The sequence below is a fragment of the Symphalangus syndactylus genome, chromosome 11 (genome assembly GCF_028878055.3).
Source record: "Symphalangus syndactylus isolate Jambi chromosome 11, NHGRI_mSymSyn1-v2.1_pri, whole genome shotgun sequence".
In the NCBI taxonomy this organism is placed as follows: domain Eukaryota; kingdom Metazoa; phylum Chordata; class Mammalia; order Primates; family Hylobatidae; genus Symphalangus; species Symphalangus syndactylus.
This window is the reverse complement of record NC_072433.2, coordinates 37,998,369-38,011,426: the sequence shown is the minus strand read 5'-3', so window position 1 is coordinate 38,011,426 and position 13,058 is coordinate 37,998,369. Positions and strand designations below refer to the sequence as shown.

The following is a 13,058-nucleotide window of genomic DNA, read 5'->3' as shown; positions in this document are numbered from 1 at the left end:
AGGCTGTGAAACTGGGACACTGATCAGGGTGTCTCCTCGCCCTTCCTGCTCAGCCATTGGTGCCTCAGTGATTCTAGGAGAAGTTTAGCTACAATCCACTGCAAAAGATCCCTGAGGATTCAGGAGCATAGAGCCAAGGGGGTAGGGGTGTCCAGCTGGAGACCTACCTCAGCCAAGGGCTTGACATCACCTTTCTTCACCAGAACAGCAGTGAGGGCTACGCCACTCTCAGAAATGGCCCGGTGGAAGAGGTTCTTGGCCAATGGAGACAAAACCTGAGAGCAGAGTGGAGGGGAGGAGAGTTCATGCTCAGGGGTGGGGTCAGTGACTCACTCACTCTTCCAGGCTAGATCTACCCCAGTATAAAACCAACACAGGATTGAGGAATCCAGTAGTGGGCTGACCCTCTGCCCACCTCGAGGCAGGCGGAAGGCTTCCTACAGCTCCCAGCACCTCTCATCTGGCTTTTCATCCCAGCTTACCCAGTGTCTCCCGCACCCAATCCCCCACCCCAGCAGGACCCCTCACACCCCCAGGTTGTGTCTATGACCCACAACCCCTGCCCCATCCCTCCCTATCCTCGGCTCCATCCCTCCTTCCTCTGCCTGCCTCCCCTAGCCCACCAGACCCCACAGTCACAAAGACTGTTGCCTCCTTCTTGGGCATGGACCAGCCATCAGACCACCCCAGAGGAATTCCCAGCCTGCTCAGTGTCCATGTCCCCGCCACATGTAGTTCAGGTTTAAGCCAAACAATGACCTCTGTCCACCTCTTGTCTTTGCCTGCCGTTACTCATAATTTATGCCTATTCCTACTTCCCAGGAGAAGGGATGTGAGTCCTTATGTTAAAATGAGTGGGAGGGAGAGAAAGAGAGAGAGAGCTCAACCAACATAGAAGCAGAGAATGCCACCATTGCAGACTGCAACTGGAGATTTGTATGGCCCCGGAACACTAAGCTGAGCTCTGAGCTTCCTGGGGGCCAAGGAGAGCTTGGTCTTTAGCTTTCCACCCCCGATGCTGGGCTGTGAGTAGGGCCAGTCCTGAATTCAGGTATTGTAATCAGAGGTATCCATAGCTGGATTGACAGGTGTCCAAGAGGTCTCATCTGCATCACATCAAGCGTGGGGTTGGGCCCGGTGCCAGGAACACTCACAAGAACAGAGACACTTTCTGCTCCCGCTGACTCTCCAAAGATGGTCACAGAGCCTGGGTTCCCTCCAAAGCCGGCAATGTTGTCCTGGACCCAGTGCAGGGCAGCCAGCTGGTCCAGGTGACCCCAGTTCCCTGGGCTGTGTTCATCCCCTGTGCTGCCAGGAAGAGAACAGGTTGAGGGTGGGGAGCAGAGATGTCATGCAGGACCTTCAGGACCACAGATGGGACTGGGGGCTCTCAGTGAACCCTTAAGAATAAGGCTGGGCTTCAGCATCTCTGAGACCCTGCCTTCATTAGTACAGCATTGTGGTGATGTATGGTTCTATATTCACTCAACTGGCAACTATTTACTGAGCATCTACTGTATGCCTGACACTGTCCTATGAGCTAGAGCACATCTGAGACCAAAGCAGGCAAAACCTGTGACAACATTGAGTTCCCACTACAGATCACAAGGAGATAAACAGATACATAGAGAGAATATAATGATGTTAGGCAGTCAAAGTGCATGAGGTAAATACAATGGAGTAAGGAAAAAAATAGGGGTAGGACAGGGGGTGCCATTTCAGATCCCAATCAGGGAAGGCCTTTTGGAGGCAGTGACATTTGAGGTTTTGGAGATAAAGACCTTCATAAAACAAGCACAATGAGCACATCAGCCTTGTAAATATCCAAAGAAAGGAATTCCAGGCAGAAGAAAAAGCAAGTGCAAAGGGCCTGGGGCCCAGTCAAAGAAAGTGTGAGTCAGGAGGTGCAGCTAGAGAGGGCCCTGGGGCCTGGCAAGAACTTCGGCTGTCATGGTAACAAACATGGGATGCCCCTGCAGGGTTTTGTGCAGAGGCATCGCATGATTCAATGCATGTGTTAAGTGATCACTCTGGCTACTGTGCGACTCAGCCTCAGTATAAAAGTGGCAGGGATCTGAAAGTGTTAAAGATCATAATCAAGGTGAGAGACAGAGAGCTTTGGCTGGGCTAGATGCCAGGGAGGAGGTGCAAAGTAGTGGACTCTGAGTGGATTCTCAAGGTGGAGCCAAGAGGGTTGTGAGAAAAGAGACAGTCCGGGCTGCCCACAAGGCCTTCTCCTGAGTCCCCGGGAGGACACGGCAGCAGCAGCTGAGTGGAGGCATGGTGGGAGGACAAGGGGGTCTCTGTTGGGAGTGGGGCAGTGGGAGTCAAGGATTCAGCTTGTCCCTGGGAAGAGTGGGGCACCCTTTAGACAGCCAGGGGTGGAGAGGAGGGAGTGAGTGATGCCTGTGGGCTTCAAAGGTGAGATGGGCTGGAAACAGGGGCTCTGGGCTGCTCCCTGGGATCACTGGGAATTAGTAGGGAGGGAGAGGGAGACAAGAGAGGCCTGTGGACAGGGAATGGGGAGGACCAGGAAAGGGGCTGGGAAGGAAGCATGTCAAAGAGGCTGAGCAGCCATCTGCTGCTGCTGGGAGGTCCTGAGAGGTTGAGTGGAGAGCAGGTGGAGGTCATTGATGACAGCGATGAGGCCAGCCGAGTGGCATGATCAGGAAGAAACCTGACAGGCATGGTTGGAGGAGAACCTTAGAAAAGGTTCATAGCAGTTGCACCTTGAAGGAGATCTGACTCCTGTCCTCATGGAGACCTGATGGGAAGACTCCATCCTTGCTTCCTGCACTTGCCAAATTTCAAGCAGAAAATGGGGTGAGTGGGTCCCAACACTCCTCTAGGAAGGGGTCAGATGCTCCCACACCCCACCGTCTGCAGCCCCCATTCCTTCACCCACAACATGTCCTGCGCTCCATCTGTGACTCTGCCCCTTCCTTCCTTTCCATGAGAAGTCAGATGTGTCAACCTTCACCTGCTGGGCTGCCTGCTAAGTGTCATGACAGAGAAATGCAATGTGCTGGAGAAACATAGGTGAAGAAGAGATGAGTCTTTCAGTGGAGGAAACTGGGGGCTGGGTCTTGCAGGGTGAAGAGGAGTTCTTCGGGTAGAGTAAGCATTCCAGGCAGAGGGAACAGCACATGCAAAAGCTCAGAGGCAAGTGGATGAGTGGCTGGGTAGTGAGAGGGTAGGCAGTGTCCAATTATGAAGGGGCTTGGATGCCTTACTGTGGAACCTAGCTAACCTCCCCTGAGGGCTGGCATGACCAGAGCTGGGTCCTAGCATCCTCGTGCTGGGGGCCAAAGTGCAGTGAGGAGAGTCCAATTCCTTACCTGAAGAATCCCCAGATGCCCAGGCGGTATTGAATGGTCACCACCACCACGTTTTCATGGGCAGCAAGGGCCAGCCCATCATAGGTTGATGCTGTGCCCACCATCAGCCCCCCTCCGTGGATCCACACCATCACCTGGGCAGGGAGGAAGCAACATACCAGTTACAGGACGTACAGCCAGGGAGCACTCAGAAGATGTCTTGTTTGGTGACCTACCTGTTGGTTACAACTGAAGGAGGATGTTATCCAAAGTTCACCAGCGCCCAGCAACATTGCAAAAGGCAATCTCTCTCCTCCATAATTTTCCCAACTGGTGCCCAAGCCACCACCCCACTGCACATACCCTGGCTGCCACTTCCTTTCTACCCAGCCTCCAGTGCCTCCTCCCCTCAAGGCTCTTCATGCTGAGAACATCACCATGGGCATAGCAAAGGCTAAGGATGTCCTCTTCTCCCCCTCACTCCCATCACCCTCAAGCCTGGACTGCTCATGCACTCAGCATGAACTCAGTTCATGCACTCAGTACCCATGGGGGAGCCCTTATATCTCAGCTTCATCTCAGTTAACTCTCTCATGGTGAAGTAAACTTCTCTGTGCGTGAATGATTGTCTCAAGAAGCACACGTGCCTGTGATGATGTCTCTTCCTCAAATGCCTACTTATGCCTCTGCATCCCCAAATCCTATCCACCCTGCAGAGCTCAGCCTAAAACCCACCCCCTTCAGGATGCCTTCAATCAATGGACTAACACTATCTGAGAACTTAGTATGTGCCAGAGACTCTGCTAATACCGGAGGATGAGAGTGGATACAATTCCTCATGCATGGTTCTTGCATTTTAAAAGTCCGCATAGCGGGGAAGAAGTGAGAGGGGCTAAAATAATAATATTGTAATAATATTATTCATGAAATATAAAAGAACTCGTAACATAAACTATGTCCCAAGTGCTGTTCTAAGCACAGTAAAATGAACTATCCTTTGGGTAGGTACTAATACTGTGTCATTCTCCAGATGGGAAAATGGAGGCACTTAACCTGCCCAAGGTCCTACAACTCAAAAGTGGTAGCAGCAGGACTTTAACCCAGGCAGTCTGCCTCCAGAGTTCACATGTTGAGCTGCCCAGCACACTGCAGGCGCCAGCCACAGTGCAGTGAGTTCACTGTTAGGGCAGGGGTATGAGCCTGCCTCTGACTACTTAGCCAGGGACTGAGATCAAGCTTAGTGGTCACCCTTGACTGATCATATGTGATGATTCCCATTTTGAGGAAACAGAGGCTTAGAGAAATTAAGAAACTCCCAAGTCTCTCAGCTAGTCAAAGGCAGAACCAGGATTTAAACCCAGACCGTGTAGTTCTAGAACCTGTGGCCATTCCTGGAGGTTCTCCTGCCTCCAGGTTCCCAGTGCCCTTGTTTCTCCCACACCTCTAATCCCTGCCTGCCTCCTGGGGAGGGACTGAGTGTGCATTCACCTTTGTGTGAAGGCTGAGCCCGAGGGCTGGCCTGCAATAACATGCTGAAGGGAGGATATGTCTCTACAGCCCAGAAGGCAAGATCCTTGAAGGCAGGGGCTGTGTGGAGTGGGTTCATGTCCCTCCTTTCCCTGAAGCCCCAGGTCTAACTGTGTATATGGGGCACTGAGTACACAATAGAAGAATGAATGAACAAATGAATGAATGAATGAGTGAGTAAACCTTTCTCCCACTTCCTGTGTCTCACAAAGCACACGTAGGGCCAACTTCTAGTCCCACATTCGCAGACCTCCTCCCCCACTCCTGGGCACCATGCCACAGTGCCCATGGAAGACTGGCTGTAGGCAACACCGGTTGTTTTTTCACCCTGGGTGGCCTCCTTTACCAGCAGACCCTCCCCACCCTCCAACCTGCAGATAGCAGGCTGCCCTGTGTCCTGCCCTTCATTTATTTGGGAAATTCTGACTCACTGGGTCATCAGCCTTTGCCAAGACAATTAGGGAGGAAAATTAGATACCAAAAATCCCAGATATTTGGCCAAAGGCAAAAGGAAGAGCTTCTGGGATTGTCCCAGGCTCCGCTCCCAACACCTGTACCCAGACAGTGAAAGTTACCCAAGATGGATGTTGGTGTGCTGGAGAAAGGCCACATACGGGCTCAATGCCCTACTCCATGTCAAAAGCACTGGTTTGAAGATCAGAAGACTTCAGCCAAAACTACCGTACTGGGTGACCTCCCCTTCCCTGTCTGGGCCTCAGGTTCTCTATCTGAAAAGGAAGAGTTGGGGTGTTGGCTTTTCTCTAAGTTCCTTCCACCACTAACATTGAAAACCATGTCTTACCCACTCTGGGTATCAGATTTTTAATTCAGTAACTAAAAGTAATCATTCTTATCCTTCTATTAGCATGAGGGAACTTGGACCAATTAAGATGTTCATTAAAGACGCAAAACAAAGAGTCCCTGTGTCACGAGAGTAAACTGAGGTGCGGAAAACCAGTGTTTCCTGTGGAGGCCCTGGGGTCCTGAAACAATTCTGGCCTGTGCAGCTCCCTCCCCAAGCTGCCTTCACCCCCTTCCGGTCTGCCCCAGACGATCTGGGGTACTGGCGCTGACACGCCTTGACCAGGAGATCCCACAGCTTACCGGCAGCCTGTTTTTCTTGGTCAAGTCAGCAGGAGTGTAAATGTTGAGGTAAAGGCAGTCTTCAGAAAACTTGAGAGGAATGTTCTCCTTTCGGTTTGTAAATAGCTCTGAGAGTAACTGCCCTGCCTTGGCATCTTGGGTGCACCTGGGGAAGGGGAAAGAAGAATCCCTGAAGTTCAGCCAGATCTAAGCGAGGTGTCTTCTAGGACAGCGCTTTGGACTGGGAGGTTTAAGCCTGAAAATGGACTTGATATTTACAAACTCACGACACTGTAGTGGGTAGGAGGCTATCAGGGGCTTCAGGTGGGGGCGCTGGGACTCACTAAGGTCTCCTAAGACCAAGCAGAGTGAGAAGGGCTTCACATCTCTTTTCTTCCCGGAGCCTTTGGTATCCCAGCATCAAGGAGGGGAGACAACAAATACACTGATCCTCCCTGGGAGATGACATTTCTTGCAATAGCTCAGGGGTGAAATATTTGTGGGACAACATCAGGAGAACTGTGCTCTAGTTTTGTCTTTCCCACGCATTTACGGGGTGACCTTGGGTGAATTCCTTTTACATTCTGGGTCCCAATCTGCCAGGTCTAAGTGAGCGGAGTGATTTCCTTTTTTTTTTTTTTTTTTGAACCGGAGTCTCGCTCTGTCGCCCAGGCTGGAGTGCAGTGGCACAATCTCGGCTCACTGCAAGTTCCACCTCCCAGGTTCATGCCATTCTCCTGCCTCAGCCTCTCCGAGTAGCTGGGACTACAGGCGCCCTCCACCACGCCCGGCTAATTTTTTTGTATTTTTGGTAGAGACGGGGTTTCACCGTGGTCTTGATCTCCTGACCTCGTGATCGGCCCGCCTCGGCCTCCCAAAGTGCTGGGATTACAAGCGTGAGCCACTGCGCCCGGCCGTGATTTCTACATGAGACTTGCAGCCCTGACATGCCAAGATTCTACCATCCGCCTCTCCCAGGCAAGTGCTGTTGTGTTGCCCTGATGAAACATCTCAAGGATACAACATAGATGAACATTGGTAATAGTTATTTAGTTCTCCCAGTGTTCCAGGCACTGTTTTAAGTACCCTTTGTATATTAACTCATTTAAGCCTCAGATTAGTCTCATTAGATAGGTTCTATTATCTCCATTTTACAGATGAGAAAACTAAAGCCCAAAGAGGTTAGAGAACCTATCCAAGCTTACATAGCCAGGTAGATCCATGCCATGTGGTGCTTATACACAGTATATTATAAGCAACAGTCCCAGATCTCAATGTACCAGAAGGCAGGCATCACCGCCCCCACTAGGCATATGAGGAAACTGAGTCACTCAAACTCTGGGATGACACAGCTGTCAAGTGACAGAATCAGAGCCAGCAAAGAAGACTTCTTGATTCCATCCTGGGAAATTTTCCTAAGATCACCAAGTGCAAGAGGAATAACAATAATAATAATTAAAAAAAGACATTCCAATGTGAAGAAAGGGAAAAAGAACTCAACCTCACTGTTCTTCAGATAAATGCAAATTAAAGAGGAAAATAATATTGCTGGTATTGTTATTATTATTTTTTCTATACAATAGCCAAAAATATTTTTAATAATCCCAAGCATTGCCAAGAGTCTGCCAAATGGAGATGTTCACACATCAATGGGAGGAGTGTAATTGGAATATTTTGGGAGGGAGATCAAACAAGAGATACATACTCTTTGACTCAGAAAGACATTTCTGAGAAGTTATCCTAAACTATTCATGAATGTGCATAAATGTTTCACATTCATGATGTTATATTATTAAAAACATCATATGTAACTTAATGACCCCAAATAAAAGCTTGGGGAAATTAATTATGGTTCAATACCCAACGTAATGCAGCTTTTAATACCAGGCTGTGCTATTTAATGGCATGGAATGATGCTCATGATATACTTATAAATGAGCAAAGCAGGCATCCAAATTATCTCAATATAGCATTCCCTTTTAAAGGAAGAAAGTATAGCAACAGGCAAAAAAACTGGAATACAAACAAAATATTACATCGTAATACACTGCCATCTAAAATATTGATAGTTGTTCTCTCCGGGTGGTGGGATATTGTATGTGATTTTAATTTTCTTATTTTCCTTCTCTGAATTTCCTAAATTTTCTGTAATAAGTATATATTACATTTGCACCCAGAAAATAAAAACAGTAAATATCATTTTTAAAAAAACAGCAAAGAAAAGAAGGCAGCCAGAGGTGGGCTGCTGGAAAGCCTCCGAACACCTAGCTGCCAAGATGAATAGGGTCTTCTCTGATGCCTGTAGGGTCCTTGGCACCCTGGGGAGAGGTGGTGAGGCCAATTAGAACCTTTGGGCTTTTCTTCCCAGCTTGGCCAGGGTGAATGGACACACCTGCCATTGTTCTCCTCAGGAATAGGCATACTTGAGAGTTGAGCACTTGCCGAGTGGACACCTCAGTACACTTGCTACCCACACACCTCCTGGCCCACCCCTCTCCCCTAGTATGTCAAAGTTCAAGACAGCGGAATTCATGGGATCCTTCCTTCTGATCTCCCTCACCTGCTTAACTGCTTCTTTGTTTCCAAGGCACTTATCCCGTTCTAACATATCACATATTCCATGGAGTAATTTGCATGTTGTTCTTATCTGTCTCCCCCTGCTAGAATGCACGCTCCATGAACCTAGGGATCTTTGCTTTGTTCACTAATGGATCCCAAGAACCCAGAACATGCCTGGCCCACAGTAGGTGCTCAATAAACATGTGTTAAATAATGGACTCCAGAATGCTGTGAGAGTTCTGGAATGTTCTTAAGGATCTACAATGATCTTAAGGATTCCAGAACAAAGGACTGGCCCATTGGGGGACTGCCTTGACTCCTTTCTGCATCACTTTGAGGTGAATATCCCCATGGACGCATGCCACAGCCACCCCTGGCTTACATAGGAGGGTATGAGGTGGCATTCTTCACGAAGCTCCACGGTTCTGCAGGCTGCGGTGGAGTAAACCTCAAGGGTCCAAGAGGGGGCTTGGCAAAAGGGATTCCCAGGAAAATGGCCACAGGCTGTGCAAATCCTTCTAAGCTGAAGAACTTCCCCAACACTTTGCCATGCACGGTGTCCACCACAGGTGGCGAGGACGGATGCCCTGCTGGACATAGAGAAGAAATCAGGATGCATCAGAGGCAAAAGTCTGGACTTGGATTCCAGGTGCAGTTTGCCACTTTCTAAGTGAGTGACCTTAAATAAGTCACCTAAACCCTCTAGGCCTCAGTTTTTCTTGATGTACAATAGGGATGAGGATCAATGTCCCTCCTAACCCATCGAACTGGTTTAAGGGGCAAATTAGAATTGGAGGCATAAAAACATCCAGCCAAAAATAAATGCAAGAAGGACAGCTACTAGGAAAGAACAAGACATTTAGCTTCCCCCTTAGAAGTCTCTGGAAACATTTATCCATTAGAATCCTGGCACTGAGCTGCATGCTGGATGAGAGGATGAACAAGGGGTGTCCCATATTCTGACAAGCACTGACCCTTATAGGGAAGGGTCACATATATACCTGGGGCTACAGCTGGGAAGGAAGTGGCCATGTCCTGGGAGAGGTACCCATAAGGCAGTCTACGAATTAGAAGAGGGGCAAGGCCTTCTGATTGCGGGCATTGTGGAGGAGCTGGGACTTGCAGTAGGGGAGGATTGAATAAGGGGAGATGAGAAGCAGGGAGTGGTACACAGCAGTGAGAAGGGAATGTGCTGAGGCTCAGAGCAGCAGAATGCAGAGTCTGCCTGGGGAAGGGGGCATGGCCCACATGCACCAGGTGGAGTCTGAGGGGAGTGGAAGATATTCCTGGAATGAGAGAGCGCAGGTCAGGGAGAGCCTAGAATGCCAGGCTAAGCGCTTGTGTTTTCTTTAGTGGACAAACAAGCAGCAGGAACCGTTCCAGATAAAGCATGTGATCAGGTCAAGGAAGATTCTTCTGGTGGCCCTGGGCAGGTCTGCTCCATTATTGCAGCACGGACAATGTTTCCTCATTGAGCTGAAATTCATTTCCCACAGCCTCCGCATCAGTTCTGGTTCTACCTGTCATGGGACTATACCAGCCTGATCTGATCTGCAGCCTGTGGCCTTTCAGACAGTTGATCTTGCTGCCCACCCCTCAGTTCCTATCTGGCTCCAGTGACCTCAATTTGTCTGAGCTTCCCTCCTGGGAAGTGATTTCCAGACTCTTGCCCTCCCAGCTGCTGTGCTTTGGATACAGACAAGACGTCAACACCTCCCTCAAAGTGTGGGGCTGGAACAGAACAGAACAATTCAGATTTAGTCTTAAAGGGGAATATCCAATCACAATGGAAACCCCTTATGCAAAGCTCAGTTACACAACAACATCCATGTCTCATTAATAGCCAACCCTGCAATGTCAATATTTAGCTTCTTTTCATTTGTTGTTGTTGCTAATTACAAATAATACTGAGATGAATTTCCTTGGAAGCATGTTTATCGACATAGCAATGGGTGGTGGCATTACATGTGGCCTGTTTTCTTGGTAATTTCCACCTTTTCAGCACTGTATGGGATTTCTGGTCTTCACCTGAAATCCTCCCCACCCTCCCATCTTAATTATTTTAAAATTTTAAATTAAAAAAGAAAAAATATGAAGAAATATGATGATGTCTAAAAGGTCTTTTGAAAGACTCGGAGACCAGGCACAGTGGCTCACCTGTAATCCCAGCACTTTGGGAGGCCAAGGCAGGCAGATCATTTGAGGTCAGGAGATCAAGACCAGCCTGGCCAACATGGTGAAAACCCCTCTCTACTGAAAATACAAAAATTAGCTGGGCGTGGTAGCATGAGCCTGTAATCCTGGCTCCTCCAGAGAGAGAAGAAGGAAAGAAGGAAAGGAAAGATGGAAGGAAGGAAGGAAGGGAGGAAGGGACGAAGGAAGGAGGGAAGGAAGGAAGGAGGGAAGGAAGGAAGGAGGGAAGGAAGGAAGGATGGAAGGAAGGAAGGAAGGAAGGAAGGAAGGAAGGAAGGAAGGAAGGCAGGCAGGAAGGCAGGGAGGCAGGCAGGCAGGGAGGCAGGCAGGCAGGGAGGCAGGCAGGCAGGCAGGCGAGTGGGAGTGAGGGAGGGAGGGAAAGAAAAGAAAGGAAAAGAAAAGACTTGGTCCCTGACCAGAGGTGGGGGAAATGGAAGGGAAAGAAGACCAAAGAGCTGGCTTGTGATGCTGGATCCCTGTTTACACAGGCTCGGTGGAGATGTCAGTGGGATATCATGGCAAGATGGTGCCACAGGACAAGCGCACTTCAAAGCTGGAAGGAAGCCTGGTGGGGGAGCAGGGCAGAATCTTCTCCTGGACTGTGAGGGTACATATGGTGGATGTGTATGGCTTCATTGAAGATGCCAGTGTGAGAGAGAAGAGAAAAAAAAACAAAGGTCAAACACAGTGACCACTATAGCCAAGACCAAAGATCCATCGGAGTAGGGGGAAGAGGACGTTCCCATGTCTTCGAAGCCCAGGGAGGAAGAGGGCCAGGAACCAGCTAAGAGTGCTGAGGACTTCAGGGAGGTGGAGGAGGGTCAAGGCAGAGAAGAAACTACTGGGCTGGTCCTTTTCAGCTCAGGGATTCCCTTCAACAGGATGAGGTGGATGGCAGCCAGATTGCCAAGGGTGAAAAAGTGGGTGAATAGAGGGAGGCAGAAACAAATCTGAGAACAAGAGCAGTTGCCACTGATGTTATAAAGCGTGAACATGGTGGGCACCTGCTATGTGCCAGGCATGCATTCCAGTTTGTTTAAATTATTCTTCAAATAAGCCTTGCTGGGTAGGCATCAACATGCCCATTTTACAGAGGAGGAAACTGAGGAAGTGGAGGCAGCCTGTATGGTCTTCCTAAGGAAGGAAATGGATGGCATTGCCAGGAGTAACCAGAGGTAAAGGAACATTCAGTTACAAATAGGCTTCCTGTCTTCCTCTGTCCTTCCCCACAGTTCCAGAGCTCACACAGCGTCAGGCCGCCAGAAGGAAGACAGGAGGCAGATGGGGCTGGGCTGTCAGGATTCAGGACCCAGAGACAGACCTAGGCATGATTTTCGGGTTGACCTTGGGCAAGGACATTTCCCCGTGTGAGTCTCAGTTTCTCTGTCTATAAAATGGCACAGGGGTATTTCGAGGCCCCTCACTGCACCCCTCTATGTACCATGTGTTTTGTTTTCTGTATTCTGATGCTCTGGCATCTGAGGCCTTGTTGACCTTGGAGAAACTGTCCCTCCCAGAGTCCAGCCACCCCAGAGCCCACACCCCAACTGCCTTTTTGATGGATTGCCATGCCCTGGCCACTACCCACCTGCCCTAATCATGCCAGGGCTAGGTACAAAACAATTAGGAACAGCCCCTGTGCCCCAGAGCCCCCTGAATTATCCCAACTAGCCATTCCTCAGCCTGCCTGCCCTGCCTTTCCTCTTCTATCCTTGGAAGCCACAGTAAAAGCCCCTTGGCCTCAGATCCGCCCTGTCCCCTCCCCATGCTCTGCTGCTTCCCCTTGTGCCCTGTGCACTGGTGTCCCCCTCCTGTTGAGAACATGAGTAAGAAACTGTCTTTTTAATGGCAAGAGGTCCTGATATAGTGGCCTGACCACAGCTCAAATTTTCTATTCATACACCACATTTTTAAACATCACCTTTAAATTTATCCACCCTTTTTCGTGCTTTCTACATGCCAGGCGCTGCCAAGAGTGCTTTAGAAACAACCACCCATTTCCTCCTCACCAAAGCCCAGTGAGGTAGGCAGCACTGCCACCTCTATTTGAGAGAGGGGGTAACCCAAGCATGGAATAGCTCAGTCCCTTGCCTAAGGACACACAGCGAGAAAGCGCCCAGAGGGAACTCAAACCCTCGCACTGTGGCTCCAGAGTCGATGCTCTTAATATTATGTTGAGCCGCTCTCCCTTATCCAGCCGTAACGGGACTAATTAAGGGACAGCAAACTGAACTGCCTAAATTTCTAGTGTGTGCGGCGTGAGGTGGGCCGGCTGCCGGCCTGCATCGGGGCGAGCAGGGCAGGGAGGTCTCAGGATCTTCACCCTCCCTGCGTCTCCGCGCGGGCCAGGCTGGCCGGGCTCAGCTGCTCCAAGTCCAA

General features: G+C 49.7%; 1 protein-coding gene across 4 annotated transcripts in view; it reads right to left on the bottom strand.

The window, feature by feature from the left end:
* CES1 (carboxylesterase 1) overlaps nt 1-13,058 on the bottom strand; it is a 30,206-nt gene that overhangs the window by 16,907 nt on the left and 241 nt on the right. For 2 of the 4 annotated variants that reach the window (XM_055299264.2, XM_063612679.1), the window contains exons 2-6: nt 8,869-9,076; nt 5,949-6,093; nt 3,339-3,472; nt 1,155-1,308; nt 168-275 (exon numbers count right to left, since the gene is read on the bottom strand). In XM_055299264.2, coding sequence (XP_055155239.1) covers nt 168-275; nt 1,155-1,308; nt 3,339-3,472; nt 5,949-6,093; nt 8,869-9,076 — 749 coding nt within the window. The remainder of the gene's footprint in view (nt 1-167; nt 276-1,154; nt 1,309-3,338; nt 3,473-5,948; nt 6,094-8,868; nt 9,077-13,058) is intronic. The other 2 variants (XM_055299265.2, XM_063612680.1) reach the window with 2 other exon arrangements.